The sequence below is a fragment of the Labrus bergylta genome, chromosome 9 (assembly GCF_963930695.1).
Source record: "Labrus bergylta chromosome 9, fLabBer1.1, whole genome shotgun sequence".
In the NCBI taxonomy this organism is placed as follows: Eukaryota; Metazoa; Chordata; class Actinopteri; order Labriformes; family Labridae; genus Labrus; species Labrus bergylta.
Window position 1 is genome coordinate 27475962 of NC_089203.1, and position 13451 is coordinate 27489412.

Sequence of the window (13451 nt, forward strand, 5' to 3'; positions counted from 1 at the left end):
AATTAAACCACAAAACCGACGCCCCCCCTCCCATACATATATATTAACCCGAAAAAAGATTTAAAGAATACCCCTAAATGAATCAAACTTAAACTGTGCAATTAAAAATAGACTTATACAAGAAATGTACATAACCCGTGCAGGGATAAAAATATATGTGTAATTTAAACAAGAACCTAAAAACAGTTGAGGAAACAAATCTGTAATTAAACCTGAATATAAAATACAGATGTGTACCTTAATATTTACAGTTTATGTTGTGTACCTAATGAAGGTATGTAACTACATAACCACATTCCAACCAATCAGCGCACAGTTTGAAATTCTGTCGTTTAATTCCATCCAATGGGGGCGCAGCTTGTTACGATTGTCGAGCGTTGCCATTGGCGACGAGCACTGCGTCCGTGTAGTTCTGAAGCGTTGCTCAGAACCTTCACGTCTCACACTCGCGTTAAACAGGTTTTTGTTTAGTTCCGTTTTACATATTAAAAACAACAAACACGGGCAGCGTATGCTTCCGGTGTGGTGAGGTTTGTAAAGTAGATTTTATAAATAACAGTTGACATATAAATATGTTAACTGAAGTAGACAGCTGACGTGGGAATAAATCGTGTTAGCCAATTAGCTTGCTAGCTAACGTTAGCACGTCAGGCTAATCTCCTTTGCGTTAGATGGTTAATCTCTTCATCTTTCGTATCGTTTTGTAGCTCTGGTGGAAATGTTAACAATAAACTGTGAATAGCAGAAGGTAAAGGTGGTCTACAGCTGGAGATTTAGAGTCGGATAATTTACTTGGAAGGTTTGTTTCTTACTTTTATTACTCTTAAGAAAAGACAACCTGAAGAAAGAAAGAAGATGGACATCCAGCTCAACCGAGTCGATTATATTCAGGTAACATCCTTTATAGTATTCTCAGTATTTATTATTTTAGGATTCTTTTATTATGAAACTTCATTTTAAACTCCTGTATAATCTGGGCTTTTCACTCAAACACCTGTTAGTACTCACTTTGAATAACACTAATCAACAAACTAACAACACTACTTCAGAAGGTCAACACTTTTTATTTTATTATTTATTTTTATTTATTTTATTTTATTTTATTTTATTTTATTTTATTTTATTTTATTTTATTTTATTTTTATTTATTTTATTTATTTTAGTATTTATTTATTTATGTTTATATTCAGGTCTAATTACAGATTTGTTTCCTCAACTGTTTTTAGGTTCTTGCTTTAAATTACACATATATTTTTATCCCTGCACGGGTTATGTACATTTCTTGTATAAGTCTATACAGGGGGGGCGGTTTAATTTGTGGTTTTGTGGTTTAATTTGTAACAAATGTTTCATGTCATGTACGTCTTTGTAACCTGCTACTGGATGCTTTGAATTTCCCTCTGGAGTATCTATCTATCTATCTATCTATCTAATCCATGTTTCCTCCTCATAGGTTGGTGTGACTTCACAGAAAACCATGAAGCTGCTTCCAGCATTGGGGAAAAAGGCAACACAAAAGGTATTTTAACCTCAAGCAACAACAATGTCTGTATAATCACCAACAGATTTACTTGAGTTGTTTTTTAATTAAGCTGTTGAATCTTACAGTAACATGACTTTGGTTGTCTTCTTTTTGTTTCAGGTTGCTATCGCTGATCATGATGGTATACTGACATGTTTTGGGATGAAGAAAGGAGAAGCAGTGGTGAGTGTCCCGGTTAAGACTTTTCTTTCCTTGTCACACAAGAAGCAGAGTATTGTTTTTAGGCACAACAACTTCACCAGCTTCTTTATTAGGCCAGCAAATCGAAACGAGTGGGTCTAATGTAGTTTTTTTTTCCTGTTCACACAGCCGGTTGCTATAAAATATGATGCATTTTACTTTTTATTGTGAGGAATCTATATCTCTGTTTCAGCCTGTGTTCAAAACACTGCCAGGCCAGAAAATATCCAGAATGGACCTCGGAGGAGCGGCAGGAACTCCGCAGGAGAAGATCTTTGTGTGTTCTGGTTCTCAGGTCCGAGGATTTACCAAGAAAGGCAAACAGTTTCTCACATTTGAAGCCAACCTAACTGAGAGCATTAACGCCATGTAGGAGCCAAACTTTTCCTTTTTGATTGACTTACACTGATTTATTGCCACATTCACAATCGTTATTTTATTTATTTTTTACAATTAGGTGTTTGTTTGTTTTTTCAGGCATGTTGCAGGAGCAGATCTTTTTGTGTGTGCAAGTTACATCTACAACCACTACTGTGACTGCAAGGACCAGGACTACTACCTCTCTGGAGACAAGATCAATGATATCACATGTTTGTCCTCTGAGAACCTGACTCGCATTGTCCCAGTCCTGGCATGCCAAGATCGAGTTCTTAGAGTCCTGCAGGTACATCAAGTTAATATTGAACGCTTAGATTTTACAAGAATACGTTTTTCTGCCTTAAAATAATTCTGTTCTTTTTTTTTATTCTGCAGGGATCTGAGCTTGCCTATGACATCGAAGTCCCTGGCCCTCCATCCGTCTTGGAACTGTACAACAAAGAAGAAGGCAAGTTGACCTCATGATTTGCTGGATACCAGAACAGTTAAACCTGAGATTGCTTTCTACAGATGTCAATATTTCTGCACAGGAGACGAAGTCCTCTATGGAACTACGGATGGCAAAATAGGATTGGTCCAGATTGGTAAGCGTTCGGCTGCGACCAAATGGGAGGTCGACAATGACAAAAAGAAAGGAGGTATGTTTTAATGACATCACCAGGCTTTTGAATTTTTTAGCCAATAGAATACAAACCACTGACTTATCAAAATAATAATCCCTCTGTGTAGGAAATGACTTTGCAGGAAGTTAAGAATAGGTCTCTGCATCTTCACTGGTCGTTTAATCTGATTGCGATTATCCCGTCAACGATTCGATTGATTCAATATTTCAATGCATCATGATGGGTTGCATTCTCAATTTTTCTATTTTACTGCACATGGTTACTTTTTCATCGATGAAGAAAAGCAGTCAGATACAAATTAAACTCCCTTTTTTATCATCTAGAAAGCGCTTTAGAAATCATTGTCAACTAAACCAAAATAAATAAATTATAAAGGTCAAGCCACGGACGAAAAATCTATAAGCAGTGTCATTTCACAATAATCGATTATTTTCTGTCACGGCATCAATGCCAAGTCATCCACATTGAGTTTCGTCATAGAAACTATTCATTTCAACACCCTTAGTTATGAATGCAAAAAAAATAACATCTTCAGTGTTTTAATAAGTATCCAACATCCTGATTGTTTCACTTTTCTCCCTTCAGGAATCTTGTGCATTGACACTTATGACATTATCGGAGACGGAGTGAACGACATCCTGGTGGGCAGGGACGATGGGACAGTAGAGGTCTTTGGTTTTGAAAGCACCAATGAGCCCACATTACGCTTTGAGCATGTGAGTCTATGCACCTCACAACTCATCAAATGTTGAGAAATGTACTCACTCCAATTTGTAGTTTTCCAATGCTGAGGAAAACTTTGTCTGCTCAGATTTTAAGTTATTACGTTGTAATGTTTAGTGTAAGTTTTGATCTTTGTCGGGTATCATACAGAAATACAAAGCTGTATGCAAACTCTTCAACTTAACTTAAACTGTTGGTTTGTCAATCACTTTTTAATACCACCACCTGTTTTATTAAGTGTTTCTAATAATCAAAGGGTAAAATAGCTTACATTTTTAATCAATTCAAATCCAAATCACAGTCAAATCCAGTGTATAAGACACTTATAATATCTATTTTCTCATGTTAAATGTAAGCTAGGTCATATGTACTGGTGTGATTTATATTCTGGATTTTACAGCAGTTTTATTTTTCACTGGCCTTCCATTAGAAGTATGTTGACCGGTACATAGTTGATACAGATCATTGATGGCTTAAGTTTGATGTCTATCCTGATTTCAGGTGTTGTCAGAGAGTGTGACCTCTATCCAGGGCGGCTGTGTAGGGAAGGAGTCGTATGATGAAATCTTGACTGCAACTTATACAGGTTAGATTAAAACAAGAAAAACACACTTAACCTAAATGTTCCCAAATGTTGACTCAGAAAGCAAAATATGTCTGTGTTCATTTTCTAAAGTAGTATATCTGGAATGTAGAGCATATTGGGCATTACTGTCACTACCTCTACCAGGTTGGGTGACTGGTTTGACCACTGAACCCCAGAAGGCTGAAGCTGGCCCTGGAGACGAGGTCAGGATGAGTAAGGAGACGCAGTCCAAAGTAGAAGCACTCAGGTACCAGAAAAATTGTGTTTTTATATCTCATCGTTCAGTCCGTCTTATGTCTTTTTCTTTGTTTGTGTTAGAACGTGTTAGATGAAGTACATTTCTATCAGTTCTCCCGTAAAGTCATCATGTCACCTTCCAGGGCCGAGCTGGAGCAGCTGCAGGTCAAAGTCCTGCAGGGCCGTGAGCAGTACCAGCAGACCTCACAGTCCAGCACAGCCGTCTCTGCCGTTCCATTCTTCAGCATCAATGACAAGTTTACCCTCTGCCAGGACGATGCCAGCTACAGCCTGACTCTGGAGGTGCAGACTGCCATCGACAATCTGCTGCTCCAGGTCTGCTTTTTATTTATACAATCCTTATGGTTACAGCTGCTGGAGCCTACACACTCAGCTTCAGAAAATGTAACTTAAAAATGAAACTCCTCTGCAGAGTGACGTCCCCATAGACCTCCTGGATGTGGATAAGAACTCAGCTGTTGTCAGTTTCAGTGAGTGTGATTCAGAGGTGAGCTATAGAAACTGTTTTATTAGACAAACATTGTCTAAACATAAAAACACAAACCTGCTTCTACTCCTAAAACCGGACTCCCTTATTCTGTTTCCAGCAGCCTAATGGGAACTTCCTCCTGGCCACATACAGATGTCAGGCTAACACGACCAGACTCGAGCTCAAGGTAACACACACAATCAAAACTGTTCTTTGTGATATGAATGCTTTGATGTCACAGCCAGTACTAAGCTTTGTGTGTCTCTTATTTAATATAGTTTTTATGTATTAGAAAACAGGCCCTACACATTTTACACTGCAGAATAAAAATGTGTTTTAACCATATTAACTTGTTTCATAGGTGAGGTCCATTGAGGGACAGTTTGGGACCCTGCAGGCTTACATCACCCCCAGACTGCAACCCAAGACATGTCAGGTCCGCAAGTACCAGATCAAACCTCTGTCCCTCCACCAGCGGACACACAGCATCGATCAGGAGAGGTTAATATTTGAATTAATTAAATCTAAACCAACCGTCACTGTGAATATACATAAATGTATATATATATTATTTAATTTAAATGATAATACACGCACACTTATTTATGTAAATACTGTAATTGACATGTTAATTGGCCCATCTGTCACATAACTGCATTTTACTTATCATGTTACTTCAGCATCTTTTGCACTATCCACCACTGCACTGTTTCATGTTTAGTCATGTAAATATTAGTCTTTTCTTATTCTGTTTATTGTTGATATTTAATGTTGTACATGTACATAAGAGAGCACAGTTCACCAAAGTTAAATTCCTTGTGTGTGTAAGCATACCTGGCCAATAAATCTGATTCTGATTCTGAATTAAACTGAATGGCTGCACACATCAGATTTGTTCAGAGAGAAATAAAAGACAGCTCAGTGTTGAGTAACAGGATACCAGAATTGTGGATTCAGGCTCCATTAGAAGCATACAAATCATTTAAAATAGTAATTGTTTATTTCATTTTATTAAAGGAAAACATTCAAACCATGTTTCAAACTAAATGGTGGGCCAAGCCAAGCTCTGTCTTTATAAAAGAATGTCAAAAGGTAGCTTAGAGCTATGTTTTATCCAGAAGTACTGGTCATAAAAACTGCATTTCAGTATTTTTAATGCCATATATTTAACATATAAATCATGAAATTTGTATCAATCTCGTTATTTTAACTGTTAAAAAATGCTGATCTGTCTTTTCCTTTGTCTCAATGCCCTCCTTGCAGGCCCATGAACAGACTAAGTCTGGTGGGACAGTTCAGCTTTGCGGAGATCCACTCCTGGGTGGTCTTCTGTTTGCCAGAGGTGCCAGAGAAAACACCAGCAGGAGAGAACATCGCTTTCTATTTCCATAACACTTTTCTCGGGACGCAGCTTGAAGCCACCTACTGGTAAATAGGAACACAAAGTCAAACAGCTGTTCTCTGCTTTGTGAATAAATCTGTAAAGACAACTGACAATGTGTTATACAATCATCTTTAATGCTCCTCTCCGGAAGTTTCCATAAATGTTTTCTTTATTGCAGGGCGGTTGTGTTATAATTTACTAAGACATCAAATGTGTTTTCTGGTCTTTTAGCAAAGGGGAGGGTCACTTCAGGTCAGACAACATCTCCACCATCTCCATACTGAGTGACGTTCTCTCTAAAGAAGCTACCAAGAGGAAAATTAATCTCAACATTTCATATGGTACATGTTTTTATTATTTCAGTGTTTGCTGGCAACACTCGCTCAGGAATGTCTCGTAAAATAAAACATGTTGAACCGACCATTATTGTGTTAATCAATCGTTCAGATATCGATGATGAGTCAGTGAGCCACACTCTGAAGATGATTCATCCAAAGCTCGAGTACCAGTTGCTGTTGGCGAGAAAAGTCCAGCTAATTGATGCACTTAAAGTAAGTATTGGTCTACCTTTCCATTCTGAAGATGTTTCAGTAAACTTCCTGTTAATGAAGACTTGAAGTTCACAGGGTTTTCTTTTTAGAAAAGGCTTCTAATGTTCATCACTCACTTTGAGCCACCGCTCTGACTTCTCTGATTACTGTGATTGGTAGGAGCTTCAGGTTCATGAGGGGAACGCTGACTTCCTAATCCCAGAGTATCGCAACATCTTGGACGAATCCGCTAATCTCCTCGAGGAGTATAAGAAGCAGCCTGCACACCTCGAGAGGCTTTACGGTAAAGGGTTTTGCACTCTTACTCTGCTAATAGAGCTGAATGTCCTTCCACATTTCAAAGTGTTGTTTGCAGATTCTTTTGTATTTATTTTGTCAATACTCTGGTCTGATAGACAAACGTACAATAACAAAGAAGAGCTTGTTTCTAATATTTTGATTTCTCTTCCCTGTAGGAATGATCACGGACCTGTTCATCGACAAATTTAAGTTCAAAGGCCAAAATGTGAAAACTAAAGTGTCCTCATTGTTGGAGATACTCGATAATTACGACTTAAATTCTCTGTTAGACTTTTTCAACGAGGCATGATGAAATATAGATAAGAGGGTATTTATTTACTTGTATTTAAGCAATGTTGTCTTGTAAATACAAAAAATATATATTGTTTATTATAGCTGCAAGTATAGTAGCAGTGTCAATGCCATTCTGTCATACTGACATGTAGATAATATTTGTCCTAACTTTGGTATTTCTAATGTCTTTAAATAGCATCTAAAACGAAGGTGGTGATGAATAATTCACGACAATGTTGCCAGGATAGTTAAGGGACTTCTTTAATCCCTTTTTGATCATGTTGAAAATGACAATGACCAAATATATGCCAACAAAATGCACAAAGTTTTTGTTTGTTTGTTGCACAATATCATAGTAATGTGACTTCCCCCTCTTGAAATAAACGTTGATGGACCAAAAAATGAATAAAAATACAACTAAGACTATGAAATTCTACAGGAGAAAAAAATGGTTTTGATACTAAAATGTAGGGTAAGATTTTGAATAAAATAAAACTATTGAACCAATTCTATTTTTCCACAATGACTACATCCCGGAAAAACAAAAAACATGATGTAATTTCCATATTTCTATTTTTCTGAATATTTTCCTTGACTGACTGAAGGGACTCTTCAGTTTAAAAGAGAATAGGTGGAGCACTGGGGAAACTTCATTCATTTACCTAATGTTTAGGTACTTTAGTACAAGAGGGATTTCCATTTGACACTGCACAACACTTTTTTCACCATATTTTGGAGGGAAAAATGAACTCTGGTTATACACTTAATTGACAGAAATGGTTTCAATTTATTAAATATGATGCAGTACTTAATATTGAACACACCAACAGTGCATAGGTGCATCTGAACTAGCTACAAGTGGAAAACTACACCAGTGTTAATGCATCAGTATCAATCCCCCACTTATCATCTAAAATAAGCATCAGCATGGGCTGCAAAATAAGCAGTTTGATGATAAAACTTGTGCACTTGGAAGGAACTTCAGCCAAAATAAAGGAGCTGAAATCTCCTACAAAAGATATCAAAGTGGGTTTTTAAGTCAGAATCTTTTAAACGGAATAACCACGCACAGTTATTAACACATGAAATCTAACATAGGAACAAACTAAATAACATTTGTAGTTTAAAGATCAACATATGTTTGGTCTAAGTCAGTGGTGTCCAAACTTTTTCTCTTGCGGGCCTTGTCATGTTAGAATTGCTGGTGGGCCACAGGTTTTGTTTTTAAAATATAGTTGAAAAAATAGTAAGGCTTTGTAGATCAGAATCAAAAGGCTCGCTAAAGAAACCCTTTAATAAAAGGAAATCAAATATTTAGATTTCTTCGTTCTACTTTATTTGTTTTTTTTTCTCAGAATCAAGCCTGTAACGTGGTTCATTTATTTTGGAAAAGCTTTCTGCATTTAGCTCAGGTCATTAAATGGTTAAACAACAGTTTAAGTTTAGTTTCTTAGTTTACAAAAAAAAATGGAAAATAGTAAAAGCTGTAGATTTAAAAAAACAACAACAACAACAACAACATACATGTTACTGAACAGTTTCTATTTTAGGAATATTGTTCAGTCCTTGTTAACATAAAAAAGAAAAATAATATAATGTGCCAATCTTAATCAAAATCTTCTGATTCTTCATTTGATGGATTGATTGATTGATTAAATTTATTTCAGAGATATAAAATAAAATCAAACATATCAAAAATACAAAACAAAATGAAAAGCACGAAAATACAATAAACAAAAAACAATGTTCAAATGATTTCACAAATAAAGAAAAAGCTAATTACATATATTCAATTGATACACCTGAAAAGGAGTAGGAAGAAGTATAAAACTTATTTAATCCTTTTCCACAGCTCAATAATTAATATTTATGAACTTCCTGTGTTCCTTATAATCTCTCTATATATACAATTTGCTAAACTATATTTAAGTCGAGGGCCGCAAATGGCCCTCGGGCCGCACTTTGCCCAACCCTTTTCTTTGTACGGACGTTTTGCTTTCCCCCCCAATGTGTCAAACAAACCGGTTTCGAATTTACAATCAGGCCAACATTGTGCTCTTTCGGCTTCCGTTCGCTTGTGACGTCACGCACCGACTCGCACGGTGATTGGTTGGTTTCAATCATCGCGGGCTACTTGAACTGAGAGAGGAGCGACACCTCTTACATGTTTCTGGGTGAGTGGACTGAGGGCTCAGCAGGTCGGTGGACTCCAAACTGAACACAATGGCGACTTGAAACGCGTTTATTCTTTCTGAAGAAGTAGAAGATATTTTTGCTCAGAACTGTTCGTCTTGTTGTTGTTTTTGTTTTTAATCTGCGCTGTTTGTTCTGTCGTTGCCATCTCAACAGCTGAGATTAGACTGAGCTAGTCCACCTTCCTCTGCAACCTAGCAGCTAATGCTACCCTCGATTTAAACCCTCCATAGTTGATCTTTTTTTACAACTATTCAACCTTTTCTCTGAAGCCCAGGAGCACACCTTTTATTTCTTTAAAAATCAAACCTGCAGAGGCTGAACTTTGTTGTTTCGAGAGGTGGAAATCATCATCATCATGTCGGGAGCTAACAGGGGACAGACAGGCGCGGCTACTGAGAATCACAACCAAGAAAACATGCTGTCAAGACTGAGAGGCTCTCTCAAACCCCGAGCTGCTGCTGCTGCTGCTGCTAACGAGAACCAAGAAAACCAACCACCTAAACCAGCAGCAGCCACCAGAACCGTACTGGGAGCCCTGCAGAACAACCAGAGGAGCAAACAGCAGAACCAGCGCGGCACCAAACAGGTCAGTGTGTGTGTGTGTGTGTGTGTGTGTGTGTGTGTGTGTGTGTGTGTGTGTGTGTGTGGCTACATCTTTAGCTCTCCTAGCTGCAGCTAAGTCAAGATGGGGTTTCCATTGTACGTTTTGGAGGCAACACGTCCTGCACGTAAAGCATTAAATACTGTATTGTTATTAATATGCATTTTTTTTGTTTTGCTCTCTCTGCAAAGTTTAAAAGTTGTGTTGAAGTGCAGGCTTGTCTGTCGTTTAGGTTGTCCGCCATTTTAACATAGCATTATGTTTTACACTCTTCTGCACTTTTGTTTGCTTAAACTTGTAGATTTCACAGGCATATAATGTGAGAAGAGTTTCTTCTGCCTTTAGATATTACACAGAATCTCTCATCTTATTGTATAGTCACTAAATCGTGCAGGAGGGCATTAGGGCGATTCTTTAATTTGGTTAAATGCTCTTGTATTAATAAAACAAAAACTCCTGACTCTGCACATAAAGACTAGATTATTCTTAGTGGTTTATTATTGTTACTTGACCTTTTGTCTTAATGTTCTCCTCATCTCACGGTTATAATGCTGTCTCTCTGTAAAGACCACCTCTCACATGTTAAAGCTTCACTCTGTTTGACAGACTCTGTCATGTAAAGATGAAGAGTTCAGTGAAAGCTGCTCTTATGCAGTTTTAGTTAATCAAACTTGTAGATTTCCCACAGATGTAGGAAGAGTTTCTTCTACCTTTAAGATATTAAACAGACTCATTTTAAGTGCTCGCATCTTCTTGTAAAGTCAATAAATCGTGCAGGAGGGGATTAGGGAGTTTATTTAATTTGCTTAAATGCTCTTGTGTTAAAACACAAACTCTTGACTCTGCACACAAATTACTACTTTTTTGTTGGCGTGAAATTGCATTACTTGCACTAGTGTAGGATAATACTTTATTGATCCTGAGGGGTAATTCGGGCGTTGCAGCAGCGCAGACAAGTAAGCTCAATACAATTTAAACAGATTAGATAAATAAAAATAGGGGCTATATAAAAGTACAAAATGAAGTTAACTATGAAAGAGTGGCTCATTGTCTTAATGTTCTCGTCATTGAACAGTTCTAATGCTGCTGTTCTGAAAAGACTACCACCTCATGTTAAATCTTCACTCTTCTAGGATTCCTCACAGAACCTGTCATGTAAAGAAGACTTCAGTAAAAGCTGTGCCGAGAAGCCCTCCTCCAAGCTGCCCGCTTTCCAGATCCACGTGGACCAGCCCGATGGCGGCGCCGCCAAAAAGAAGCAGCCCGTGGTGGACGCTGTCAAAGCGCCGAAGTCCATCACCGAGGAGTCTCCCCTCGCTATTAACAATGCTGTGGCGCGGCTCCGACAGCCCCTGGCCACCCTCGATTTTCCATCGGCGATGGATGTCAGCTTCGGTGGGTTTAAAAGTGAATTCACTATCGAGTAACACTTTTTTTAACTAATCCTGTCTGACAGGTAATGTGTTGCTTTTGCTTTCAAGTGAGATTTTTAACCTGTGATATGTTTGTCTTTGTTCAGACTCTCCCATGGACATGTCTGTGGTAGAGGGGGAGGAGAAAACAATTGATGTAAACGAGGTGCCAGAATATGCTGCTGAAATCCACACGTACCTGAGGGAGATGGAGGTGAGACATTTGGGGAAATACTACTTCCCCCCCCCCCCCCGAACTTTATGCTAAAACTTGAATCGAATTCACAGATTTTTCTACCTGTGTCTTTACTCCTGAAGCATTTCTAATGAGTTCCTTTAGTAACATACTTGCATTGCTTCAAAGGTAAAAACCAGACCCAAAGCAGGCTACATGAAGAAGCAGCCTGACATCACAAACAGCATGAGGGCCATCCTGGTCGACTGGCTGGTCGAGGTCGGAGAAGAGTACAAGCTCCAGAGTGAGACACTTTACCTGGCTGTGAACTACATTGACCGATTCCTCTCCTCCATGTCTGTTCTGAGGGGGAAGCTTCAGCTGGTTGGGACAGCCGCCATGCTGTTGGCTTCGTAAGTATAATCACTTTTTATGTCTTGTGTTTAAAGAATAACGTACATGTTGAATCCTTGTGATCTAACTTGACTCTCTAATGCAGGAAATTTGAAGAGATCTACCCGCCTGAGGTGGCAGAGTTTGTTTACATCACAGACGACACCTACACAAAGAAGCAAGTGTTAAGAATGGAGCATCTGGTGCTGAAAGTGCTCTCCTTTGATCTGGCTGCACCAACCATCAACCAGTTTCTCACCCACTACTTCCTCCATCAGTCTGTTAGCAAACAGGTGGAGTGCCTGGCAATGGTGAGCGTGCTGCAAATATTGGAAAACTATAAGGCAGAAATGATCATCTCAATCACAGCAACTCTGGTATGTTCATGTCTTTAAAAGATTGGCTTCAACTCTGTATTTTTATTTCTACAGTACCTCAGTGAGCTCAGTTTGGTGGACTCGGATCCCTTCCTGAAGTACCTGCCATCTCAGACTGCAGCTGCAGCTTACGCCCTGGCAAACAGCATAGTGTCTGGTGGCTCATGGGTAAGTACTAAATGCCAGACTTGACTTGTCTAATTTTTGTTTTCAGACGGTGGCTTGGCAAACCTAAAGATTAAAATTGAAAGTCTTAACTTTTGAGACTTGTAAACACAAGTGTAATTCCAGTTTTCTCCTCCTCAGCCAAAGTCTTTGATAGAGATGACCGGCTACTCCCTAGAAGATCTGATGCCATGCATCGAGGATCTGCACCGACTTCACCTCAATGCTGCCCAACATGCCCAGCAGTCTGTTCGGGAGAAGTACAAGGGTGCCAAGTAAGTGTCCCGCTAATAAAGCTGATTTTAGATGTGTTTAAATAAATTTAAACTTCATATTTTTGATTTTAACACCTTTCTGTTTTCCAGGTACTACGAAGTTTCCCTCATCGATGCTCCAGCTAAATTGCAGCTTAACTGACTCCTCCCCCTGTCCATGTAGAGTTGTTCCCCTGTCAGTCTTGTGTATTTTTTCTTTTTTTAATGATGTGTACCACAATTTTATGTCTTGTCCTGCTCTTTTTGGAGTAGAGTCAGATGTTTAGAGTTTTAATGGTATTTTTATACACTCATTCTTACCAGACGCCACAAAGTTTTGGTTAATCAAGCAGTTTTAATAGTTTGACTTTTAAAACAGACAAAATATATATAGGTCCCTGCTGTTTGAACATCCTGCTTTGAGCTACTATGTTCAAGTGTAGCTTGATCTGAGCAGTAAGTGTTGATTACCGATTGGCCTCATGGGATGGCAATTAAAGTGTCTTTTGTCTGTCATGGAGTCAGCTGTCTCATTACATAGGTGTCTTAAAGGACATCTTCTGCACTGTAAGATATGGCTCTTGTAAATAAAAACTCATTTAAAGTAAGA

At 38.4% G+C, this 13451-nt stretch overlaps 2 protein-coding genes across 2 annotated transcripts; both read left to right on the plus strand.

Annotated features, from left to right (window-relative positions):
- Positions 1 to 438: 438 nt before the first annotated feature.
- bbs7 (Bardet-Biedl syndrome 7) lies at positions 439 to 7769 on the plus strand. Its single transcript, XM_065958832.1, has 20 exons — positions 439 to 530; positions 829 to 891; positions 1454 to 1519; positions 1643 to 1705; positions 1917 to 2092; positions 2201 to 2387; positions 2477 to 2549; positions 2632 to 2739; positions 3310 to 3440; positions 3949 to 4033; positions 4178 to 4280; positions 4414 to 4606; positions 4704 to 4778; positions 4879 to 4947; positions 5122 to 5261; positions 6024 to 6188; positions 6376 to 6485; positions 6592 to 6695; positions 6855 to 6978; positions 7151 to 7769. Exons 2-20 carry the CDS (start codon positions 856 to 858, stop codon positions 7282 to 7284), a joined length of 2142 nt encoding a protein of 713 aa, XP_065814904.1. The 5' UTR covers positions 439 to 530; positions 829 to 855; the 3' UTR covers positions 7285 to 7769.
- A 1652-nt stretch (positions 7770 to 9421) lies between these two features.
- Positions 9422 to 13451, plus strand: ccna2 (cyclin A2). The gene is made up of 8 exons (XM_065958943.1): positions 9422 to 10050; positions 11199 to 11460; positions 11585 to 11691; positions 11842 to 12065; positions 12152 to 12356; positions 12477 to 12590; positions 12729 to 12862; positions 12953 to 13451. The coding sequence occupies exons 1-8, from the start codon at positions 9820 to 9822 to the stop codon at positions 13002 to 13004; spliced, it is 1329 nt and encodes a 442-aa protein (XP_065815015.1). The 5' UTR covers positions 9422 to 9819; the 3' UTR covers positions 13005 to 13451.